We start from the raw sequence: 24,684 nt of genomic DNA, 5'->3' as shown, positions 1-24,684 counted from the left end.
AAAGGTGTCTATTAAGTAAAAGTCATTCATTAAAAATATGCAGCATTGCGAACAAAATGTTTGTATGTACATATGTATGTATGTATTGAAAAGTACTTAAGTATCAGTATTGTTATTATTGTTATTAAGTATTATGCAGAATATCCCCTATCAGTTTAATATATGATCGGATCCTAGTTATTGATGCATTAACATGTAAGCAGAACAATCTTAATCTTAAAAGTAAGTAGTACCTAGAGCTTATAATAAATGTAGTAAAAAGTATAGTATTTATTTATATACTATAGTTTTAAGTAGCATGAATTTGAGATACTCAAGTCAAGTACAAGCACTGTACCTCTAAATTACGTAGTAATAGAGTATAAAGTATAGTTCTTGAGTAAATTAACTTTGTACTTTCTACCACAAAAAATATTATTTATTTAAATAATTAATTTAAGTGAATTCATAAAGCCAATGTGTTATCTTGGTGTCAGTTGTTGTTGGAATTGTGTTTTTATGATGTAACGCTGTAATGTTTGGGTGTTACATTGTTTTGTGACGTACTGTGTTGCAACTGTATTGTGCAGAGTTATTGTGTTGCGTTGCAATACAAGTTTGTCAACTTGTATTCTTTTGTTTTGTGCTAAATTGCGTTGTTTTGAAACATAGCTTCAAATATGTTGGTGCTGCAGAGACGGATTCATTTAGTAAATTATATACTGAACAGAGTTGTTCCAGTAGTTGTGTTGTAATCATCTGAACCCTCTGCACAGAGGTGTGTGTGCTCTGGCAGGCTGTTGTTGTCTAGGCACGCTGCTGTACTGATTGCCAGATAGTAAAGAATTATTACCTTCTTATCAACCAGTCTAATCTTGTGGTCTCCGCTTCGCCACGTCACCAGACAGGTAACTTCAGAAAACAACCTCACAGATGGAGTGGATAGACTCCAGACCATGGGGTGCCAGCGGGATTGTGGCCCCAGCAGGAGAGGGCTTCCCTGGGGCAGGGATGGAGCCCAGCCTGGGTTAGCTGGTTCAGAGCTGAGCGTGTGTGTGTGTGTGTGTGTGTGTGTGTGCAGACAAGCTAAGTGTCTGACTGTCCCTAGGCAGACACGTCCTGGCCCTCTGAGCATTACACACACACACACACACACACACACACACACACACACACACACACACACACACACACACACACACACACACACACACACACACACACACACACACACACACACACACACACACACACACACACACACACACACACACACACACACACACACACACACACACACACACACACACACACACACACACACACACACACACTCTCTCTCACTCACACACTGTAGATCCCGTAGACAGTTGGGGGTTAATCACAGCTGGGGGTGATTTTCCGCTCTATAATGTCTCACAAAAAAAGGGGAAAAGGAGGAGGAAGATAAGATAAGATAAAATAAGATAAGATAATCCTTTATTAGTCCCGCAGTGGGGAAATTTACAGGATTACAGCAGCATAGAGGATAGTGCAAAACAAGAGACATAGTAAATAAAAAAAATAAAAAAAAAAAAACACAAGATCAAAATAAGTATTATAAATAAGCAAATGAGCAATAAAAACAGTAAAAAACAGTAAGAACAGTAGAGAATCCACAGTAAAAATATATATACAGACAGAAATTATTATAAATGTTGTATTGCACAGTGTATTAACGTATTAGTGTATTAGTGTCATGTGGTCTGCAGGGAGCAGAGTTGGTTGTGCAGCCTGACAGCAGCAGGAAGGAAGGACCTGCGGCACCTCTCCTTCACACACCGGGGGTGAAGCAGCCGGTGGCTGAAGGAGCTGCACAGAGCTGCCAGGGTGTCCCGCATGGGGTGGGAGGTGTTGTTCATCAGGGATGACAGCTTGGCCATCATCCTCCTGCCTCCCACCACCTCCACCGTATCCAGTGGACATCCCAGCACACTGCTGGCTTTCTTGACAAGTTTATTTATTCTCTTCCTGTCGGCTGTCGAGATGCTGCTGCTCCAGCAGACCACTGCATAAAAAATGGCTGATGCCACCACAGAGTCAAAGAAGGTCCTCAGGAGTGCTCCCTGCACTCCAAAGGACCTTAGTCTCCTCAGCAGATACAGTCTGCTCTGACCCTTTTTGTAAAGTGCGTTAGTGTGATCAGTCCAGTCCAGTTTATTGTTTAAGTGAACACCCAGGTACTTGTAAGATTTCACAATCTCAATGTCCAGTCCCTGGATGTTCACTGGTTCCGGAGGACAGTGTTTACCCCAGCGGAAGTCCACCACCAGCTCTTTGGTTTTACCAGAGTTGATCTGGAGGCGGTTCCGCTGGCACCATCCGATAAAGTCCTGGTTCAGTTCTCTGTATTCCCTGTCGTCACCGGCGGAGATGAGGCCGACTATTGCAGAGTCATCAGAGAACTTTTGCAGGTGGCAGTTTGCAGAGTTGTATGTGAAGCCCGAAGTGTAGATGGAGAAGAGGAATGGAGCCAGAATGGTTCCTTGTGGGGCCCCCATGCTGCAGGACACCAGATCTGACTCACACTCCCTTATCCTCACATACTGTGGACGGTTGGTGAGGTAGTCCAGGATCCACGCAGTGAGGTGGTGGTCCATCCCAGTCTGCTCCAGCTTGTCCCTCAGAAGCAAAGGCTGGATGGTGTTGAAGGCACTGGAGAAGTCGAAGAACATGACTCTCACAGTGCTTCCAGCCTTTTCCAGGTGAGAAAGGCATCTTTGTAGCAGGTAGATGACAGCGTCATCCACCACGATGCCTGATTGATAAGCGAACTAAAGTGGGTCCAAAGATGGGGGAGTAAGTGAGCTGATGAAGAATAATGGGTACAAGTCCAGTTCATGATAAACTCTCTGTATGAAAAACCTCTGGAGGATTTCATATGTTCCCGCAGCTGTACCTGTAATGCCCACCATCTTTCATATATCCTTACCAACACTAGAAACTGATTTTAACATATGTTCCTCCAAGGAATGACTGAAATGCAAATACTGTTGCAGGAACCCCCAGCTCTCTCTCATACACAACACAAGGAGACTGTCCCTCGTGTCCCAGCAGACCCCCGCTGCTCAAACATGGGATCTCATCATGATACATAGACGTATGTATCACATAACCAACAGTGTAGCACGACACAAACCACAAATACACCTCCTTTCTGCTGCTGCTGCCAAGAGTCATATGTCTGGGATCTCCCATATGTACATTTACGCAAACATGTACGATAGTGTTGTAGCTGGGATGACTCTTAGATCAGGACTTAATCCTCCCACAGCCCACACACACACACACACACACACACACACACACACACACACACACACACACACACACACACACACACACACACACACACACACACACACACACACACACACACACACACACACACACACACACACACACACACACACACACACAAGGGAAGACCAGGGCTTCTGCGAATGACAGTGAAGCATAGAAAAGTTGATGGCTCAATAAAGAAACTCACAGAAAAAAGTGTTTGGGATGATAGAAAGCTCGACAGCTCTAAACTTGGATTAAAGGAAGTCTGGGGAAGACCTGACATCCACACAAAGCTCTCAGCAAACCCGCCTTGTTTATTTCCAAGGTACTTTGTCTCCAGGCGTCACAGTATCTGCCACGAGTTGTTCAACATGCTATGGAAATCCCTCACTTGCATAACTTGTGTAATTAAGCAGTAAAAACACAGAGAGCAAGTGGAGCTACCTGTACCTGGCAATGCCTGAACTTCTCTTTCCTACTCACTCAACCTCAAATAGATAAATCATAATGGTTAATCAGCCGCAAATGCATTTTCTATAAGAGGGGGACGTTTAGACGAGTTGTGGGGAGTGAAGAGACAAATAAAGCAAAAACAGATGTTGTCAGAGGTAGAAGAAAAGTTTCAGCTCAGCTAGAAGAAATGTTTTGATAAGATAAGAGGGGTTCAAGATATGTGGGAGACTGCTATTTGGAAAAAAAAAAAAAGACTGAGTCCCCCTCAGCCTATTAAATTTTCAGTGTTGCTCTTTTCTTCCACCTCGTCTTCTCCACTCATCCTGCCAGCCTGAGGCGGGGATCAGAGCTGGTCAGGGACCTCTGTCCTGAAGAGGTATCCTGAGACACAGAAATATGAAGCAGGAGAGTTTTAATAGAGACGAGAGAATAAATTAAAATGAAGTCGAGTGAAACTTTCTGAAGTAGGGTGTTGTAGGAAACACTGGGCGTCAGCCACACCGAAAATGTAACAAGGAACCAACCAGGGATGGTAGAGAAACTGCTCCTCAGGCTAGTGAATGAACACATGTATGTGCTTGTACAGGTTTTTATTGGAGTTTAAAGCTGCGTAGGAGTGCTGCTGTCTCTGTTTTTTTCTGCATTAGAAAGAGTGAGATGTTATCCTGTTGAATACATTTCTTCCCTTTTTTTTGTCCTGACTTGATCACGTCATCACTCGTCCTGCCCTGGAGCCTCCTCCTCAGCTGATGATGTGCCATTTGTGCCTCTCCCTCAGAGAATAACCTTAGCTGTTAATGGAAAAAAAAGGTCATAGGGATGATAAACATTACGATACAATGCAAAGGGTGCAAAGGGGCTTAAAGGGGCTAAATCACTGTCATATGCTCCGTATTGACTCTAGTTAATCACAGATTGCATTTCAAATAGTTGCCTTTTGTTCACCCAACCTCTGTCATTACCGCTAGCTTAGGCTTGTTAACACTTGGCATTGTTTCATCTACACACGGACAGCTTGTCACCCTGCTGCCCTCTGTCCCCTTTATCCCCAGACCCCTGTGGGCCCTTGGCTCTCCGGCTCATAGTGGCACACTCCGACAAGCTGCTCCTTCTCTGCCGCCACAAAGGCATGTCTCCCGGCCCTCTATTCACACCCATTCATCTGCATACAGGTGGTCGCCCCATTCAAACACAGGGAGGCACACTTCTGCTTAATAGCGCTCCATGTGTCTAGATTTAGCCCGGTTGGGGGCCAGATAGAGTTTTTCTTTCAAAGACAAACTCCTGATGAGGTGTTGTCTCTGCTCTGAGAATCTTTTGTGAAGTCGCCATTGAGGGCTGTTTCCAAACCCATGAGCACAGGGTATCAAATCAAACCACGCATACAAACAAACTGAAACAGTGTTGCGTGTGTGTGTCGGTGGGGGGTAAATTAGTCTCCGCCCCCCCTCCTGGACTTACACCGTCTCACTATTCAGACCGCAGGAATCATTAACTCGCCCAGTCAACAGGCACACTTCACTAGTTTGCTCCCTCCCTACCGCTCTGTCCTCCTTTCTGTCTCCCAGGGACTCTCACTCCCCCATGCCCACACACACACACACACACACACAGACACACACACACCAGCACACAAAAGCACAAACAAAACCCAGTGAAATATTTAACCACGCTACTCATCCTGCATTGCCTCTGCCATCATTTGTTATACTGTATCTCCTTGTCTGTCTCCCCGCCTGTTCTCTCGACTCATCTGTTGTCTCTGATGCCTTTCCTTCCTTCCCTTTCTTCTGTTCATCTGTTCAGTTATTTTTCCACAGAGCCCTCATTGGCCCCTAGCCAGAATGTACTGGGTACATCTCTCCCTGATTACTTTACTTTCTCTTGTTTCCTTTACCACATTGCATTCACATAGCTGTAGAATGTTTCCCCTTTTCTCTCTTTTATGCTCTATTGGTCCCTTTCAGTTCCTACTTCCCCCGTCTTGGTGTGGACCGGTTTTCTTCTTGCTGCCCCCCCTCCCCTCACTTTCAATCTTTTCTTATCCCTCATCTCATCTGCCCCCCCCTGCACAAGTACCTCAGGCAGTGCATTTGTTAGGATAGAATCCATTATCCTCCTCCATCCTCCAACCTTCTGTCCTCTTTCTCTCTCTCTCTCTCTCTCTCTCTCTCCATCTCTTTCCGTAGCTCTCTCACTCACTCTCTCCTCTCCTCACATGCTCCTGGCCCCAGCCCTATATTCATTAACATAGTGTTAATGATCCCAGATGGACTGACATGTACTCTATGGGGGCGAAGTGTGAGTGGCTTCTTCCAAGGGGTGTGTGTGGGTGGTTTTGTGTGTGTGTGCATGCACGGCTGTTGGGTACATGTGTGCATGGTTGTGTGTAGCCTACATAGTGTATGTGCATGACTGTGTCTACATGTGTGTGCATGTGTGTGGATACATGTGTACATATCAGGATTTGAGTAAAAAAAGAGATGCTTGCTCCTCTCCGGCAGTAGATTGCTCTGTTATAATGATATGCATCTCATATGCCCTTCTCTGAGAAGGCCAACAATAGAATTGATCAGACGGCAGCTGAGGAGGGATGTCAGTTCATGAGGAATTTGCTCTGCCTTTGAATATTAAGTGAGTGAGATGAGTTGAGATACTTTAGCTTTAATGTCAAAAGACAAACTGAACTCAAAATAAGCAGCTCTGAATGAACTAAATGTTTCATCAGTTTGAAAGGGGACGAAAGCTTTGTCATGCATATTGCTTATTGGTACTAATACAATTCAAACACTTTTATGACCAGTGTCACATTATTACCATTACATGTGGACAACCGAGGAATTCCTGATTCAGAATAAACTGCCTAAGTATGTTAGAAATGTAACCCGTGTAAGCTGTTCTCACGAGACATGAGGCGCTTCAGTGTGCTCTCGTGACACACTGTGTCATAGCCTGAACCAAAACGACATAAATTAGTATCACTGCAAAGCCATGTAGTTTGACGACAGACGATCCTTTCATAGATCATCGGTTTGACTTCTGTATCCTCAAAAGAAATGTGACTTTGTCCTTAGACATCAGTATATGAGTACATTAGGACATCACAGTATGCAACTTTAAAAGTACATTTAATCCAGAACTGTTACATCCATGTTTACGAGCATTCTTCTTCACTGCGTTTGCTTGTGCATTGCAGAATATCTTTGCGTGTTACTGCCACCTATTGATCAGTGAAATGGTTTGGCACCATTGTTTATTGACTGTGTCAACCATGCACACTTGCAAAGGATAAACTAAGCAGAGACACACTCAATAACAGCTCCGTAGCGATGCTAGGGGTTAAAAATTCCAAAGAGAACCTGTAAGATTTTTATCAATTGTGTCTTTTGATTCTCCACAAGAAATCGCATTACTCACAATGTTGTACGACTCCTTTATGGTTGATTGGGCTTGGCCAGTTTAGTTTATATTAAGGGGAATCAAAATGCTGCAGCATGCAATGACATTTTAGAGAGTAATGTGTTTCCAACGTTGTGAGATTTTGGGGAATGCCCTCAACAGGACAATGCCTCCGTTCATAAAGCAAGGCCATGGTAGAGGAATGGTGTGACTGGCCTGCAGAGGGTCCTGACCTCCACATTCAATTCACTCCTCCAGGATGAATTGGAATGCCAAGTGCGAGCCGACATCAGTTTCCGACTTCACTCATGTTCATGCAAATCTCTGCATCCATGTTCTCAAATCCTTTGGAAAGCCACAAGTAAAAAAAAAAAGTCCACATGTCTACGTAGCTAAATGTTGCAAATGTTAGAGCTAAACATGCCACTATACTGATTAACCATTATGATTTATCTTTTTTTTTTCTTAGAGTCAAGTGACCCTTAGACTCACAACATGCATGCTATGCTGATTGAGTCTATGGATAGGCCCAAAGGATCAACAAGTTAGACAAGGCAAGAAGTTAATAGCCTGCTGCTAACCACGTTTAGGTCCTGTGGTGCTCACTCACACACACACACAAACACACTCAGTCTGCTAAGGTTACAATGTTACAGGTGCAAGGCCAAAGTGTATGTATGTGTGTCATGGATACGTTACCATTCCCTAAATGCATACACACATTGCCTGACCCCCTCCAAATATAGTTTACTGCATGCTCACGAGTAGCATAAATCCCAACTTACACACCATAAAAGTTTCCGTACAGCAAACGAACCAACATACTTAACAACTCAACTTTATCTTTACATGCAACTTTTTCTCTCAGTGGTGTTTCTTTTTTATTCTTGTTGGTTCATCCAACCCAGTCACGCTGTTCCCTCTGCCTCCTGTTCTGTCTCCCTGTTCTTTCTTTGTCTATCACTGGCAATAGTCACGCTCGTTGCATAATCGCACAGTCGCTTAATTATCAAGAACGCTCAGTCTGGCACTTGCCATGTCAGGAGGCTGTCCCTTTTCCCTTCCACAAGTAAACACACTCAACCTGGGAGCTCATGCACACACGCACATGGACATTAAATCCATTAAAACATGGACAAAGTTTTCTCCTGTTGAACAGAAGTGTGGCATAATGCTAATGAGCAAATAGTAACACACCTGTAGCACCTGTAGATACAATTACAACTTAAAATGTAACACTGCCAATTCCACCCACACTCAGCCACTCAACCACACATCTAGACCTTACACACTCTTCCGTGTGCTAGATTTTAACACAGTTTTTTTGTGCAGGTTTCTCATCTTCTGTAAAGGATTCCTAAGATCACATTGTGCAAACTCCGATAATGACAAAGAGTACAAAGAGGAGTCATTCAGAATGGGAGCCCAGATGTGATCCTTGAAGAGATTGTCTAATGAGAGACTGGAAATGAATTTAGTGAGCAGGGTCCATTAATTATTTATGTGCTTTTTAATCCAACAGGAGTGTATTGGTTTGTGCACCTCTTGGCAAAGAGTGGTCACCATGGTGATCTCCTTAACCAGGGTCTCCTAAATGACGCAAGTGGCTGGCAGCAATATCGAGTCCAGCTATCACACTGCCACACAAAAGGCAAACACACATCTGTTTTTCTACATAAGTGAGAACTTTGTATTGATGATTTTTTATAATAGAATGACTCACTGGAAGCATCAGAGGAACATTTTATATATTTTTACAACATGGCCTTTATCTTTATAGTCAGTCCTGTTGATGATTATATTAGTTTACACACTGCTAGTTGTGTAGATGGGCAACAGTCCAGCAGGGTAAGAAACATGAGGGGTAACACCAGGGCCAAAGCTAATACTAAGGACACAAACGTAATTTCCTTGGTAATGTTTCGAGGCAGTTGAATGACACAAAGATAAAAAATGATTTTATACCACAGTTTGGTTTCATATGTAGATTTGCTTTGGGAAATTATCAGTCATGACTTCAGTATGTCTGAAATCCTGGCTATGGCCCTATTGTTTTATATGAAAGTAAGCGCATACAAATCTCTCAATGCACAAAAAAACTACCTAAGCGCACATTTTAGAACAGGGGATCAGCACAATCTAATGGTAATTTCCGATTTAGAGATGGGGACATATTTAAATGCTTGCCTTTCTTTTCTTTTTAAATTATTTTGGTAAATTTAAGATTTTGTTAATAACTAAATCATTTTTGCAAATTAAATTGTCAAGTAAGGTTGCTTTACTTAGTTTGGTGAGTGAAATGCTAGCCTATAACAAAGGCATTTGTTTTTAAGCAGTAGAGCTACATGCAAACCACCTGAATGTGGCCACAACCATACTCAAGCCCTTTTCTCAGGTAGTAACCAAACTGTCATCATTGGGAGCTAAACAAGGCCACACACACACACACACACACACACACACACACACACACACACACACACACACACACACACACACACACACACACACACACACACACACACACACACACACACACACACACACACACACACACACACACACACACACACAATGCTTCGCTTGAGTGATTTATGGACGTGCAGTCACTGAAATTATCCAAGGTAGCAAAGTGTGGACCGACCGTTTTCTGATGACAGCAGGTGATGGGTTGAGGAAAGGTCAGGTCACGTTTTGGAGGTTATTGGGAGAGTTAAAACAGGCAGTGAATGAAAGTTCAGTTGGGGCGGTGGTCCCCTCCAAAGCTCTTAACAGCTAACAGATGGTGTCCTCTACCAGAATTGACTAATGGAATAAAATAGCCTGATTCAGTTACACACACACACACACACACACACACACACACACACACACACACACACACACACACACACACACACACACACACACACACACACACACACACACACACACACACACACACACACACACACACACACACACACACACACACACGATCCTGTAAGGAAAGAGGCTCACGGGGATCTGCAGGATGTTTTTTACATTATTCAGTTGCAAAGAAAGGGAGGTTCTTTTGGAGAAGTCTTTTCATCAGGGACTCTACTCATTCAAATAAAATGTTCTCTTCTGATGTGGGCTTTCATAGGACTGACAGAGAGGGAATATGCTCACAACCAACATGTCTAAGTCATTATGGCATGATGCAAGACCAGTGCAGCCTCCAAAATGCATCGTGATAAATTTGACAAAAACAGTAAGACTGGAAGAGAACTCCAAACAAAATCAAAGTAGATTAAGTGCCTGCACGCAAAATGAAAACACTGTGGACATTTTTGGCTTTGATCGCTGCCATCTGCACAGGCTTGTGGGCCAAACCTGTCGAAAAATATTTGGAAACCTGGAACCAAAGAATCTGACAGGTCCCAGATTTGGGTGTAGCACTGACCTAAGACTTGAGATATTGAATGATTGTGTTCACTGGTACGATTCCTATGTCCTCTACGTATTACACAACATACACTTATATTCAGAGAAACTTTAAAGGATAAAGGGAAAACAAATTGCGAAGCCTCCAATAGAAACCCACCTATACCTCTTGCTTCCGGTCAACAGTGTCTACAGTGGAAGCTTGTCATGTAATACAGTTTCCAGCCGAAGGTCAGGTAAACTGGGGATACACTTAAAGGGCAGGTCAGAAAGTTAAACAAATAACAGTTGAAGAACAGTACCGGAGGGGATTACCTACCTCCTCAAAGTCTCTATTGTTACTCTTAAACGATTAAAATCAATCGCATTAGTGTCCACGTCTATATGGGGGGGGGGATAAGGTATGAAGAGGAGGCGCAGTAAGTCTGGTTTTAACAGGGTTAAGGGCTGTGAGCTTCAAAGCACAATACATCATCTCTCTAAACTCTCAATATCTGTCATCTAATCTGGACAGCACCTCACTTCTGCAATCTCACATCTGTTTTTGGTTTAACTTCAACAGGAGAGGATATATAGAGGGAGAAATTAAGTATTAGTATAAATCATGTGGCGTCACAGAGGATTGAGTTTACGGTCGTCTCAGTGCGTGTGGGACCCCTCCTCTCTTTACTCTTCTCCTCTCTGTCAATGGAAAATAAGGACCTGATCCCATTATTGGATATAACACTTAAGTGGGTTAACGTCACTGGCTCTTCCTATCAAAGGGATGTGTGTGGGTGTTTCTGATACTGTGTGTTCATTCTACTGTGTTTTCTAGTATGAATGGAGTACGTCAGTGCATTGGCCTGAATCAGTCTAAGAAAGATGTCAGATTTGGAAATGATAACCGCAAACAAAAAATAATTTATGCCCTCATCAACATCAGACGGATTGTTTTGAGGCTTGTGAGTTACGATTGTGTGCCAGTTTGTGTAAGTGTATTTCATAAACACGGTTAAACTGCTCACTCTATGTTATCGTGTTTTCTTTCTTAGATTTTTGGGGTCTTTTAAATTGTGTATATAATGTAATTAAATGTATGTAAGATCTGTGTTTTGCTAATCAAAGGGTCTTGGATTGTGTAGATTTCTTTTTAGTAATTTATATTTGCAATGGGCCATTCTTCTTCTATTTGTGTCAAAGAAAATCATCATTCTTCACTGCAAAAAATATTTCTGTTTAATGTAACGCTGCTTGACTTAAGAGTTTTTCCAAATCACCACAGGTGCATTTAGCATTCATGGGATCCACCTATCAACACTGATATGAATTTCAATAAAATGTCCACTTTTGAAATTGATTCGTACTGCTGGGCTTCACTCCGCTGTCTGTATTTTTCAAGTATAAAAAAACAGGAAGAAATAATACGGAGAAAACTTGAAATTTCATTAAAGTAAGCTTGGCAGATGATATAAATGCCAAATTAATCAGTGAACCCTGACGGCTCGGAAAAGCTCTCAGGCTCGGCTCTCTCATGGATGACATATTCTGCGAGGTGTGTATATTCCCTGATAAGCGAGTCAACGATAACCTGACTTTGCAATTGGAAATTTTGCAGAGACATTTGAAGTGGAATTTTCCATATTTAAAAAGGGAGAATAAGCGTAGCTTGGCATGAGCAGCTTGCACTGTGATGTGTGTTTGTTTAAGCTTCATGGTCAGTATAGAAGTTGACTGTTTTCTCACTATTCTGGGAAAATAGTTAATTGCAGTCCTTCACTGTGGTTAGCTCACTGTGGTTCAGGGCTGTACTCATGGGCTCACACTACTCCCTATTTCTGAGACACACAAAAGCACACACACACACACACACACACACACACACACACACACACATGGTCATGGGACCAATCCCTGTAGTATTGCATCACCTCTTTGCTGGCCTCCTGTCCATCATGATTGCACTGGAAATAATTCCCTAACTACAAATGGCTGCCAACAGAGTTGCTGGTTCAATTCCCTCTCCAGCTGTTGTCTCTGTAAAAGCAGCACAGAGAAATGGCCAAAGACACTCAATAGGTCAGCTCTGACATTTCTAATTACAGACCAGGACATAGCAAGGAGAGGCCTTTTAAAGGGCCAGTGTGGAGCATTTAGGGGATTTATCTAAAAAATTCCCATTTCAGTGTCAGAACGTTTTGGAAAATATGCGGCTTATGAAAAATGGGTCCAATATTAACATGGAGACTATGGAGGGGAAAAATTGGTCATAATCTGTGCTAACATTCACTTTTCTGATAGGAGTCAATTCAAGCAATCAGGACCTGCTCCTAGACTCGCAGTTGCAAAACCAATGTGACACAAACACACAAAACCAACTCTCAATGGGGTGTCTCTTGTCTGTACTTTCTCTGGTTGCACTGCCATGTTTCTACAGCCCAGAACGGACAAACACTGGCTCTAGAAAGGGCCACTTGCGTTTTGGCATCAGCCACCATAGTTCTCCTACACGCTTAGCACATGGTAGAACTTTCAGTTGGTGGCAATCTGTAACCTTACCAATAGATACCTGAAAATCCTACACCCTGGCCCTTTAATGCCCTGCTGTCTGTTCAGACTCAACCCTGTCTCCTACAAAGTTACATTCTAGTACAATTAAACTACAAGCTTGCAGAGAAACATATTTTCTCACGGATTACGGCTGCAATTTTAAACATCTGATTATGCAACTAAATTACATGGTTATGTTTAGGCAACAAAACTAGTTAGTAAGGGTTAGTAAAACCTCATGGTTTGGTTTAAAATAAGAATATTTGTTATGTTATTTAAGTTATGGACGTCAATTAAAATAAGTCAATGCTGACTTTTGGTTTAACACAGGACATGAACAGTGGTCTCTTTCGTGAAAGTCCTGTGCTAGCTTGACCCACTCATCCACCCTGCCCTCCTCATATGTAGACATCTGCAGACTATGATTAGAAACATATTTGTCTATGTCAAAAACAAACGTAGGTCTAATCTGGGAGAACATGTGTCTCCCTCAAAACTGGGAACATAATTCTTAGAAGACCAGGCTGTCAGACTGACTGCCATAATTACAATCAGGCTGAATTCAGCCTGGCACAGCCTGGCCTCTATAGGGGCCGCGGTGTTAAACCACCCATGGCTCTCATTAGAGGACATGGGCTAATGAGTGCATTCCACACACATCCACTGGGAACACACACAAAAACACACACACACATACACACATCGTGTCCAGAGTTCACTGCTTTTTACTGCATTCTGGCGAGCTTAATTTCACACTTTTGCCTCAAGTGACAGACACCCTGAGAGGGGTGTGCTTTTAAATAGAGTTGTTATGAATGGAGCTGGGAAAGAGCCAATTAAGAGTGTGTGATTCTAATTATGCCATTCATTTTACTGCGCTCCAGTCCACAAGGGGACCAGGGAGTGCAGGAAATGAGCGTGAGGGTGAATTTTAAGGCAGAAATAAAATGGTGGAAATAGGTAAAAGAGGAAGTGTGTCTAGCAATACAAGGAAATGGGGAGAATTAAAAAAGAGAGTGAGGCAGAAACGGAGAGAAGGAAGGAGGAGGGATGGGTGAGGGCAAAACGGGAGGAGGGGTAACCTGATCTCTGTCCTGATAAAGCCCAATTTATTTTGGAGGGTAACAGAAACAGCTCTGTGTCACTACGCAGATCTACAGGGCAGGGGAGAAGAGGAACGTCTCAGTCTGATACTGTCGGAGAGAGTAAATTAGTTTGAAATATGTAGATTGGGTTCAGGAGATACACCAGAAAAAAATGTTTTATATTAGAAAGAGAAATAAGTGACAAGATTACACTTGCACTAAAAAGAGGAAGGACTGGGGACCGAATGAATGAAAGACTAAGATAGCCTGCTGGCTTGTCTGAAGAATTTAGGTGAAGTCAAACACAGCACTAATTAATGCACCGCCACACAAACCAGAATGGTTGTCAGTCAAACGCATTACATGTTCATGAGCAGCTGTTGAAAAACGGGTGAGGTCAAATCAAAATGTCAATGAAATCATCGTTTTTTGAGGTATACACCCAAAGCACACGCAGTTCTGGACGATAGTGGTCTCTGGGGACTGGGTGGTCTATTTCTGTGTTTGGGTGGGGTGCATGTGCTTTAGGGTTAAGCAATGAGGTGTCTGACTCTTGTTGAACTACGTCTGTGTGCTTGTTGGCACAGTCAATGTTTTATTAGGATTGGTGTTGACTTTTCTGCAGAGAATGACTTAATGTGTGGACATACAGCAGTCTCAACAACACCAGCATCACTCAGTCTGTTTGACCCACCTAAAGAAAATATTGGAGGGAAAAAAATGGTGTGTATATGTACACATGGAGTGTGTCCAAATTGTCGGAGTCCATCCGGACAGATTGCTCCCTGACCTACATCTTATTGTCCATAGTTTCAGACGGCTAACAGTAGGCTAAGCCCTACTTATGAACTACATTACGACACCTATTACAGCTTAAGGATCCTGGTCCGCTGCCATTGGTACAGTGTTAATACAGCTGTCAATGAAGGCTGCCCATTTGCTCGTGTGAATTAAGCAGAAAGATGGTCAGAGGACAAACTGTTTTAAGGGCAGTTTTCCAAGACATTCAGGCCTGACTTCTGTGTCCTTAAAGCACATTTCAGTCCACTAGAGTCTCTGCAAATGAAGGACTGGTCATTACAGTCAAATCTGGATCGGCCTGCCTGGTCTCTGCGGGTCACAAGGATCAGACAGATTCAGACGAACTGACTTTAATTGACAGACAGAGAGAGACAGAAGGAGAAGGCAGTAAGCTATCCGACTTACATTTCTATCAAAAAGACACATTTTCTTGTTTCTGTCAAGCCTGGGTTGTGGAGAGATGAAAGGATCGGAGAGGTTTCTGCGGACAGAGAAGGATGGATGTAGGAATGGAAAAAGAGGAAGAGAGCGGAGGGGGGCAGATTGTAATTAGGTCCTGCTTCAGGCTGGCAGGTCTAGGTTACCTTGGCAACAACGGAAACAGCTTGGTAGTAATATGGGATGTATGTATGGGATGTTGAGCTGGTGATTTACTCACATAGAACAAGCTGGCAACAAAACACTCGTGAAAATGGATGCTGATAAATATAACATAACAGAATTAATATATGGGAGCATATACGTGAATCATCACCGACTGCATGCTCGTGATGACATATGTGCTTTTGCCCTACTGAATCCCACGTGTAAGTGTACGTGCGTTAGGTCATGGCGCGCTCCGTATTTATGAGAACTGTTAGCCAGGTGTATGTGCGCACCTTGTTACAGGACAGATAAGAAAGCCAAAGAGAAAGAGATATAAAAGAAAAGGTTGAGCCTGTATGGTTGTTATCATAACTCAATAAAACTTTTTATCTTACAAGTGTACGTGCAAAGTTCACCACTGTTTCTCAAGAATAGACTTTGAGAGTTGGGTTGCTTTGGCCGAACAGACGATGTAAATTGTAAACTCAGCTTTGAAACCTTTCTTTCTGCGAGTCTGGCCGGAATTCATTTAACTCCCACAGAGACAGGCACAGCAACACTCACACAGGCACTATTGTCCCTTCCTCAGACCACCATTGTCTCTGTGTGAGCATGTGCATAGTTATTCCCTTGCAAACCAGTGTGTGGAAGGTATCTGTTAGTGTGTGTGGGTTTATATATGCATGCCAGAATGTCTGAAGAGAGGGGGCTTGTGGACTCATGGGTCGAGTTAGAGCAAAAAGAGTTTAAAAAATGAATGAATAAAACAAACATGCATTAATGGGACAATGTGAGACAGAATGTAAAGCTAAAGAAATACAGAGAAGCAGGGAGAAAACGGGAGGAAAAAGAAAGCAAATATTTTCACGTTGACTTGATGTTGATATGGCCTGCACATTTTTTTTTAATCCATGTAAAAACAGTACAATCTGAATTTGATCAGTTCTGTCTGGCTTAATAGTATTACTATAATGCCAAAGGGGGAAGAAAGTCATAAACAAAGAAAGGACGAAAGAAAAGAAGTAAAGGACAAACTGGCCAAGTATCCCTGTGGACCTTTTTCTTATCACTCATTAAACAAGGTGAGATCATGGCTGCTGGTAAGGCGGGTCACTGATACTATACTGTTTACATCACCCAGAAACACTACTCCTGTTTACCTCACTACCTGCTCTGTTTTCCTTCATCTGACTCCTACCACCAACATGAGTGTCCACTCCTGTGTGATGCCATGCTGTCGTCAGCATTATTCCAGGCACTGAAACTTGAAACCTTCTGCGCAGCGCTAAAATCTATACGATACCAGTTTGATACCACTCTCGTATTCCTGCAAATTGTAGCTTGCCTGTTCTTGTTAGCCTAGAATTTGTTATTGGAGGTTTGATTTGGTTTCAGGAGACAAGCAGACTGAGCTGAATAAACATAGGATAGCAGTAAATCTGTGAAGTAATAGGTGCTAAGAATCTGACTGAGGAGTGAGAATTTATTTTGTGTAGTACTAGATCTTTAGCCATATTACCCAAGACCACAGGAAATGACTCACTGCATTTGCTGCATAGAAATACACTCCAGATCAAACCATCACAATTATGAAACTATTTACTATATTTTACATTGAAAAACTGAGCCACCGTTTCATCTTTCTCTCGTGTTGCTTTATGGTTTTGCCTTTTGTGAAGCACTACATGCTGCCAATCCAGTTTGTGAAATGTGTTTGTTGACTTTCTTGCTAAAAGTTAAATAAGAGGATTGAAACCACTCTCATGTCTAAATGCTAAATATGAAGAAATCACAAGCATCCATTGCTTTGCTTAACATAAAGACTTGAAAAGAAGGGAAACAGCTTGCCTGGCTCTGGCCAAAAGTCATAATAATAATGACACATTGTTAACTTTAAATATATCATAAATAAGGTAGGAAAACCAAGCTCATACTACAACATTTTGGGGAAGTAATAACAAGTTGTACTAAATCTCTGTACTATAAGTCTAACACTGGGAACCAGTGTGGCCCGCTGTTGATTCTAGGTCAGGGGGGATCAAAGGCTCTGATCGTCCTCCTCCTCGTTTCACGCTTGTATCAATCTCGGTTTGGCTTCGCAGCCATTTCCTCGTACCACAGTGCTCTCTGTGTCTGTCAAAACTCTCTGTGTCTGTTTGTTTCTGCTCAGTGATGGATCTGAACAGAATTCTGTTTGTGTCCAAAGGGAAACAATTAGTTCAGTGTGTAGGTGTGTGGGTGTGCGTCTGTGTTTTTGTGTGCTTGAGTTGGTGGGTGTGTGTGCCGACGTGAGAAGAGCAAGCGTTCAAGGCCGTCACTGAACAAACTCATTCACCGTCCATTTGTTAGACCTGAGACAGGACCAAACAAGATATAAAGCCAAAAAGAAGAATAGAGAGAAATTTGAGACTAATGTGGGAGAAAGAAAAATCAAGACAGGAATTTGAAAGAGGGTGAAAGTTTGTTTGGGCTTAATGATTACAGAACTTTTGCTGATCTCTGGTCAGTTTGAAAATCCTTGTTTTTTGAATGAGCAGTAGCAGTTGATGCAAACGCACAAACACACACACACTTGAACACACACATGACAGAATATCGCCTATTATTGCAAATGATATGCATGTGCTGTTACAAGTGATGGAACTGATGATACTAATCAGATCCTTTCACACCATGTTATTGTCAAATGAAGTGTGACAACAGCAGGGCAGCTAGGCGGAAGAAGGGCAGAGCTGTGGCTGCGGGCCCTCTTCCCCAGTCATTGAATAACATAATCAGTAATATTATTCATAAACACATTATAGAAATTGCCAAAACTTGTAACAAAACACTTCTCAGTTCATCGTTTTAAGCCAAGTGTAATATAATTCCTATAAATGATCTGCCAGTAACTTACAATGAGCCAAAAAGACTGTACTGCTGAAAATGTCATACTCCTGTATGCAACTCCTAATTTCACTTTAAAATAATTATTTAGAAACAATAATTATTTTTCTCTATTTTGTTTACCTAATGGCGTACCCAATATTACCTTAGTACTAATTATCATATCATGTAACGATAAGATCTTTTCTGGCTTCTCACCTGTGATGTTTATGATATTTCTCTCATATGATACCATTATAACATTATATTATAGCTACTGTCAGTATGTGTGTTCTGTACAGAGTCTCTCCAGATAATGGATAAGCGATTTGTCTGCCAGTCACAGGTGCTGCTGCAGCAGCCAAAGCTGAACAGAGTAGGCAGAATAATCACAAAACACCCACAACAGGTTAGCTTAGAGTGCAGAGTTAGCTTTTAGCTAAGAGTCATGGGTTTTGGATTTTATATTCCAGTACTAAGTATTAGAAGGTGGGCGATTTTTACACAGAGGTAGAAACACTTGTTTTAAAGGTAAGACAGCTAATGCTGTTCTTGTGTGTTATGGCTGTTTAAGTGTATGAACAATAGCCTGGCTCTGCGATGGTTTTATTCATTCATAATAATTATTATATTATTAGGTCATATTATTATACATATATATGTAAAATAATATAATATCCAGATTATTTTCTCTTAACGTGTGCAAAAGTCAAACAAGGAAATTCTTTACACTATATGTACTTTTTTTATTTTTTATTTTTTATTGCTGAAACACAATTTCTGAAACTAGGGCCCTCTTTGTCAAAAATCTACACGCAAAAAATATCCACAAAAATCTTAACAGTATCAGACACAATTTCCTGAACATAGTTAACACATTGCAAACAAAATACAGTATACTACAAACCTCTTCCTCTCTCCAAAATATTCCAAAACTGTCCTCCATTGTTGTGCACACCAAGGAGCAAACCTGAATCCTCATTATAGCGTTCAAGCTCAGATTTCCTGTCAATTGCAGAAAAAATGTAATGCTTACTTTACTTGTGATTCCTCCTGTGTGTGTGTGTGTGTGTGTGTGTGTGTGTGTGTGTGTGTGTGTGTGTGTGTGTGTGTGTGTTTGTGCTATGTGAAATGCTAAAAGGACGAAATGGAGATTAATGTGCCAGAAACAAAAAAAGGAAATGAAAAATAAAACACTGTCTATGTAAACCTCTCAGAACTAAAGATCAAGGGCACTCACCATTTTTCACTGACTTTCAATGCAATTAAAGTAATCCACTGGAGCAGAAGACACAGAAATATCTACTTCTTCATTAGGACACAAAGACTTTTTCCCACCTGGAGACTAATAATATATAGCTGGATATGTCCAGGCATGTTTGCTATGGCTTGGTGAAAGTGATTCTGGGAAATGTAGGAAATCGTTTACTGCGGTCAAATTAGACAAGAAGTCTGAGGATGAAGACTAAACATATAAAACAACAGTGTGAACAATTTATTTTCAATACTGTACCGAAAGGAGGAGGACTAGAACCAGATATTTTCTTTGGGGCATGAGATAAAAATTATTTATTATTGGATGACAGAGAAAGGGAGCGGTGGTTGGAGTGTGTGTGTGTGTTTGTGTGCTGTATGAGTCAATGATAGTCAGTGTTTGACATCATCTCTGTGCCTTCATATCCAGATGTTGCCAGATTGTTATTTTTCTCTCTCTATCCCTCCATTTCTGCTATCACCCGTCATCCTTCGGCCTTCTGTTCTGCCCCACTGCCTTACTGCTGTTGATTTGTGTAATCCCCACCTTTTATCTCTCCTCTCTCTCTTCCCTCAGCCATGTCTTCATCATGATTTTGTACGTCCACCACTCAAACCGTTTAATCTCATCCCTGATACAAGTTTTATTTTTGGATTTATCATGTATAACTTATCTGTGGAGGGCTAGAGTGTATTTATAGCCTGTAAACTAGAATGCTATAACCCCCCAATAGACACGTGTGTGAATATGGAGTTGATGCCAAAATGAATCAAGGACAGCCTGCAGGATGTGTGTTAATGAGGCGTTGGAATTAATTCTAATGCACTGTACTACACGTGTCACTGTATGTGTGTGTGTGTGTGTGTGTGTGTGTGTGTGTGTGTGTGTGTGTGTGTGTGTGTGTGTGTGTGTGTGTCTTGACCCTGTGTTGTTTTATCTGGGGCTTTCTATGGGAGTATGTTACCCAAACTATTATGTCCGTCCTCAGAGTTGACCTAAGGAAGAACATGGCATCAAATCTCCCCTAGTGCATTAAATCACATTAAGAAGTTCTGTAGAATTAACCCATTCTTTATGCCCAACCCAAAATAGATGTTTTTTAATCACTCTAATGTGTGTCAGATGAAACTAAGTTTAAACGTGTTGGAACCCTTATTTTATAAAGCAATGGCATGCAACCCAAGGAGAAGGCAAAATGTCCCTGTGTAAGTTTACTGTTTTTTTTTTCATTTAACTAACAAAATTATGGCACTGATTTATTTGGAAAATAGGTGGGCATGGAAGAAATCATTATCAGTTAATGTTGGATAAAATTTTACTCTGTGGGTGTACCTAATAAATTAGCAACCCAGTGGGCACCATTCCAATTTAAAAATGTGAATATATTGAGCTGGCAATTATACCTACAATAAGCACTACATCCATTCAAAGATATGTCACTTTAAAACCCTTCCAGGAATGCATACATATTTTGATATCTTAAGAACTCTCTTGAATCCAGGAATCTGGTTTCTAAATTTGAACGTTTGTTTGATGGTTGTACTAAAGCCTCTACTGTGAAAATTAGAGAACTGATCATTGAATTATTGGAACTGATCATTGAATTATTGGAACTGATCATTGAATTATTTAGATTCAACCTTTTCTCTAACTACCATAAGACACATGTCAGGTAATAGAGGGCACATTGTCTCCCACTTTCGGGTTCTTCCCTACACTTACTGGATTGTGACCCAAAATATTCAAATGGTACTCAAAGGTCTATAAAAGAACCACCCAACTGGAAGCTGGACTCACATTGTTCGGCTCCTCACAAATCACTCTGTGCCTCCTGCAGCCATGCAACAGTCCTTGATGATAGGGATGACTGTCACCAAAAGATTCATTTTGAGGGAATGGAAATCACCCTCATCCCTTTTCTTGAGAACTCAATTATAAAATTCTCATCTATCTGGGACTCAAATCTTGCTTATCTTGACATGGCAGGGGGAGGGGGAATAACTCACCCATCTAATTTCTCAAGGCCTGACCTTTAGATCTAGTGCATAGCACACTGAACAACTCGTAGCATTTTACTATGTTTTTTGTTTCTGATTATTTTATCTTTTGTACACGTACATGAGTTTACGTGTTACTTGACCGTTTTTGATGATTCATCTCATTGTTTAACACAATAAAAAAAAAGGAGAAGTGAATATACAGAGCCCAAAACATAAAAATACATGTTCTCAGACTACATTCCCGAGGGCAGATCAAACCCTTTTGTAAGCTGAAATCACATTTCTAGAAACACTGAAATATTTATCACCATGTTTCCAGAGTGTAACGATGCAAATCATCAGGATTTTAGTTGAAGGCCATGACTGACACAGTAACCAGATAAGATAAGATAAGATAATCCTTTATCACGCATCGGGGAAATTTACAGATGTGCAGCACCATAAAATGTGATATCATTATTTCGCAGGCTGTCTGTGATTTACGTTGCGTACCTGACTAAAAAGGCTGCATTTGGTTAATGGCTTTTACATGGATGTGCACAATAATATGAAAAAACAAAGGTAATGAGATAATTGTAGTCCCGCAACCCCATATGAAGGACAGGTTTGGCACAGGAAAACTTTAAAAAAGGATGCTGAAGAACCAGCCTGATAAGCAAGAGTTGTGCAAACAATGTAGCATTCATTAGCAAAACGTTTACTCAAACAAAGGACAAAAATGTAATTTAAATAAAACTAAATGGGAAGAACACCAAACAAAAGATGCCAACTCCTTGTCCCACTACTCCAATAAATTACATTTCACCTTTTCAGCCTTACCTCATCGGAAGCTACCATCTGCCCAGGTAAGCACAGGGTGAGCGAAACAGAGCCGGCATCCAAATCATACAAAATAATGAAATTACCATGAATATTATATTTCAAAGTTACTGCTTGCATCACAATGGGCACTCATTAAATACTAATGATCACACAAATTATACCAGAATGCCATTTACTGCAGAACTATCTTATCATCTCTGTTCCCCCACCTTAACAGTGGCCCCATCGCTACTCAATATAATTATGCAAACCTGTTTGCACTTTCCTTGATTGAGCAGCTGATCTACCCCGACATCCCAGCCAGAGCAATAACTAAATCAATATAACAAAGAAACTAAACAAGCCTGTCTAATCTATACACATTAATTCATTTATAATGCATCAAATAAACTGAAAAGTTGGATTGAATTTAAGGAGACACAAAAACACAGTTAATGTTGGTGAACAGGGCCTAGTGAAAAGAGGTGAAAGGAAACCTTTTCACACTGATAAAACACTTTAAATGATGCATAAACAGGCAGATCAACATACAGAGAGAGAACAGAGGAAATTCCAGACGACCACACAATGCTGTTCATAGCAGCCATGGACCTTTGTGTAATTAAGGAAGGAGGCTTGTGTTTTTGGATAGCTGTTTAAAGAAGAAGGTGGCTTGTTCAACTAATGTTTTTGCATCAGGATGGACTCCTGTGTCCAGTGCAACTGTCGCTGGATATCTCCGTCTGAAAGCTCCAGGAATGACAGATACTTTGTGAAAGTAAAGAAGCTTGGTAATCCATAAAAACCCCTAAATACATTTGTTTTTTTTTGCAAAAGTCTGGTGCTGGTTTGATAAAACAAACACTGGATGAGGCAAACATAGCAGTGCATTACAAATCAAAGGCTGCAGATTAGAAGTGAATACCTGTCCTTTTGGAAGACTATGAAAGGGGATGTCTTTTATTATTCTGTCAGCAGTTGTACATAAGACATATTAGTAAGAATTGCCTCATACTCTGGCATAGTCATGTATCTCTGCTGAAGTATTTCTGTGGATGTTTGTGTGATTTTGTGTCATGATTTAGTGAGGAGACACACTATTTAGGATATTTAATTGGGAAATTGCAGTTTATCCTTATGATATGACATGTGTGCAGACAGAAAAACTATCTGCTTTTGCAGACACAGTTACCACTTTACCCATTTATAAAAACTGTTGTATCTAATGTGACCAGCATTCAAACAAAGCCCTAAAGCCCAGAACAGAAAGGAAGCATCAGCAGAAGCGCATCTTTTTAATCCGCAGCAAATGGCACAAAAGCAGAGCACACTACATAATAATTTCAGCAGAAAATATGACAATCACAATAACAGACAGAGAACTGAAAGGGTGCTTCTGTGAGTGTTGGGAGTTATGAACTTCATTTGGAAAAGCAACTTGAAGGGAAACTAAAATATTGCAATTTGGAATAAAGAGAATTATACCCGATGTTGCTGTCAAAATCCACATTTACAGTGATGTATCTGGAGAACATTTCACTTTGATTTAATGAGCAACCATTAGTCTAAATTGTGCTGCAGTTTGAGCGTTGAGGGACCTGAGCCCTTGTCCCAATACAAGAGATCATAATAGGGGTTACGTTTGAAAGATTGTGAAGGGGAAAAACATTACAAAACACAATCATACATTAGATAATAAAGTTCATCACTAGCACAATTTTGCAGAATTTAATGTCTCTGATACACTCGACCTCTGGGTTAGTGGTTTGTATTGCAGCACATTGTGTTAATGAGACAGTACTGACAACATGAGGATTTGAGTGATATATATTATGAAATGCTGTGACCTGAATAGCCCTCTATAGTGTTACATCTATGCAGACACAGATCTGTCACAATAATAATGATTTATGTGTTACACAATGGTCGCAATACCCCACCTCTCACTCTCATTATCAAAACAGTTGGTGGCATCTGTTTCATGTGAAGGTCAAAGGTCAGGGCAGAACAGGGCAAAGCAGGGGAAAAAGCCTTAGTTATGAAACTACTAGAATGTAATGAGCCATACACAGTGAAATCTCATTATAAAGAAGCAACTTGCATAAAAATGTCAAAGGATTTACGCAGATCATTTAATATATTTAAATGAATGTGGAAATGACTCAATCCTAGAAAAACATTAAATCTCCATTTTGTAAAT

The 24,684-nt window shown here is 41.1% G+C and overlaps 1 protein-coding gene across 1 annotated transcript in view; it reads right to left on the bottom strand.

The window, feature by feature from the left end:
• Window positions 1-22,607, bottom strand: part of efna1b (ephrin-A1b) — a 34,283-nt gene extending 11,676 nt beyond the window's left edge. The window contains exon 1 of the mRNA XM_054621927.1: window positions 22,503-22,607. Coding sequence (XP_054477902.1) covers window positions 22,503-22,507 — 5 coding nt within the window. The 5' untranslated portion in view covers window positions 22,508-22,607. The remainder of the gene's footprint in view (window positions 1-22,502) is intronic.
• Between the last annotated feature and the right edge of the window lie 2,077 nt (window positions 22,608-24,684).

The sequence above is a fragment of the Anoplopoma fimbria genome, chromosome 20, assembly GCF_027596085.1.
Source record: "Anoplopoma fimbria isolate UVic2021 breed Golden Eagle Sablefish chromosome 20, Afim_UVic_2022, whole genome shotgun sequence".
NCBI lineage: Eukaryota > Metazoa > Chordata > Actinopteri > Perciformes > Anoplopomatidae > Anoplopoma > Anoplopoma fimbria.
The sequence above is the reverse complement of the archived record's forward strand: the minus strand, read 5'-3'. Positions and strand labels throughout refer to the sequence as shown.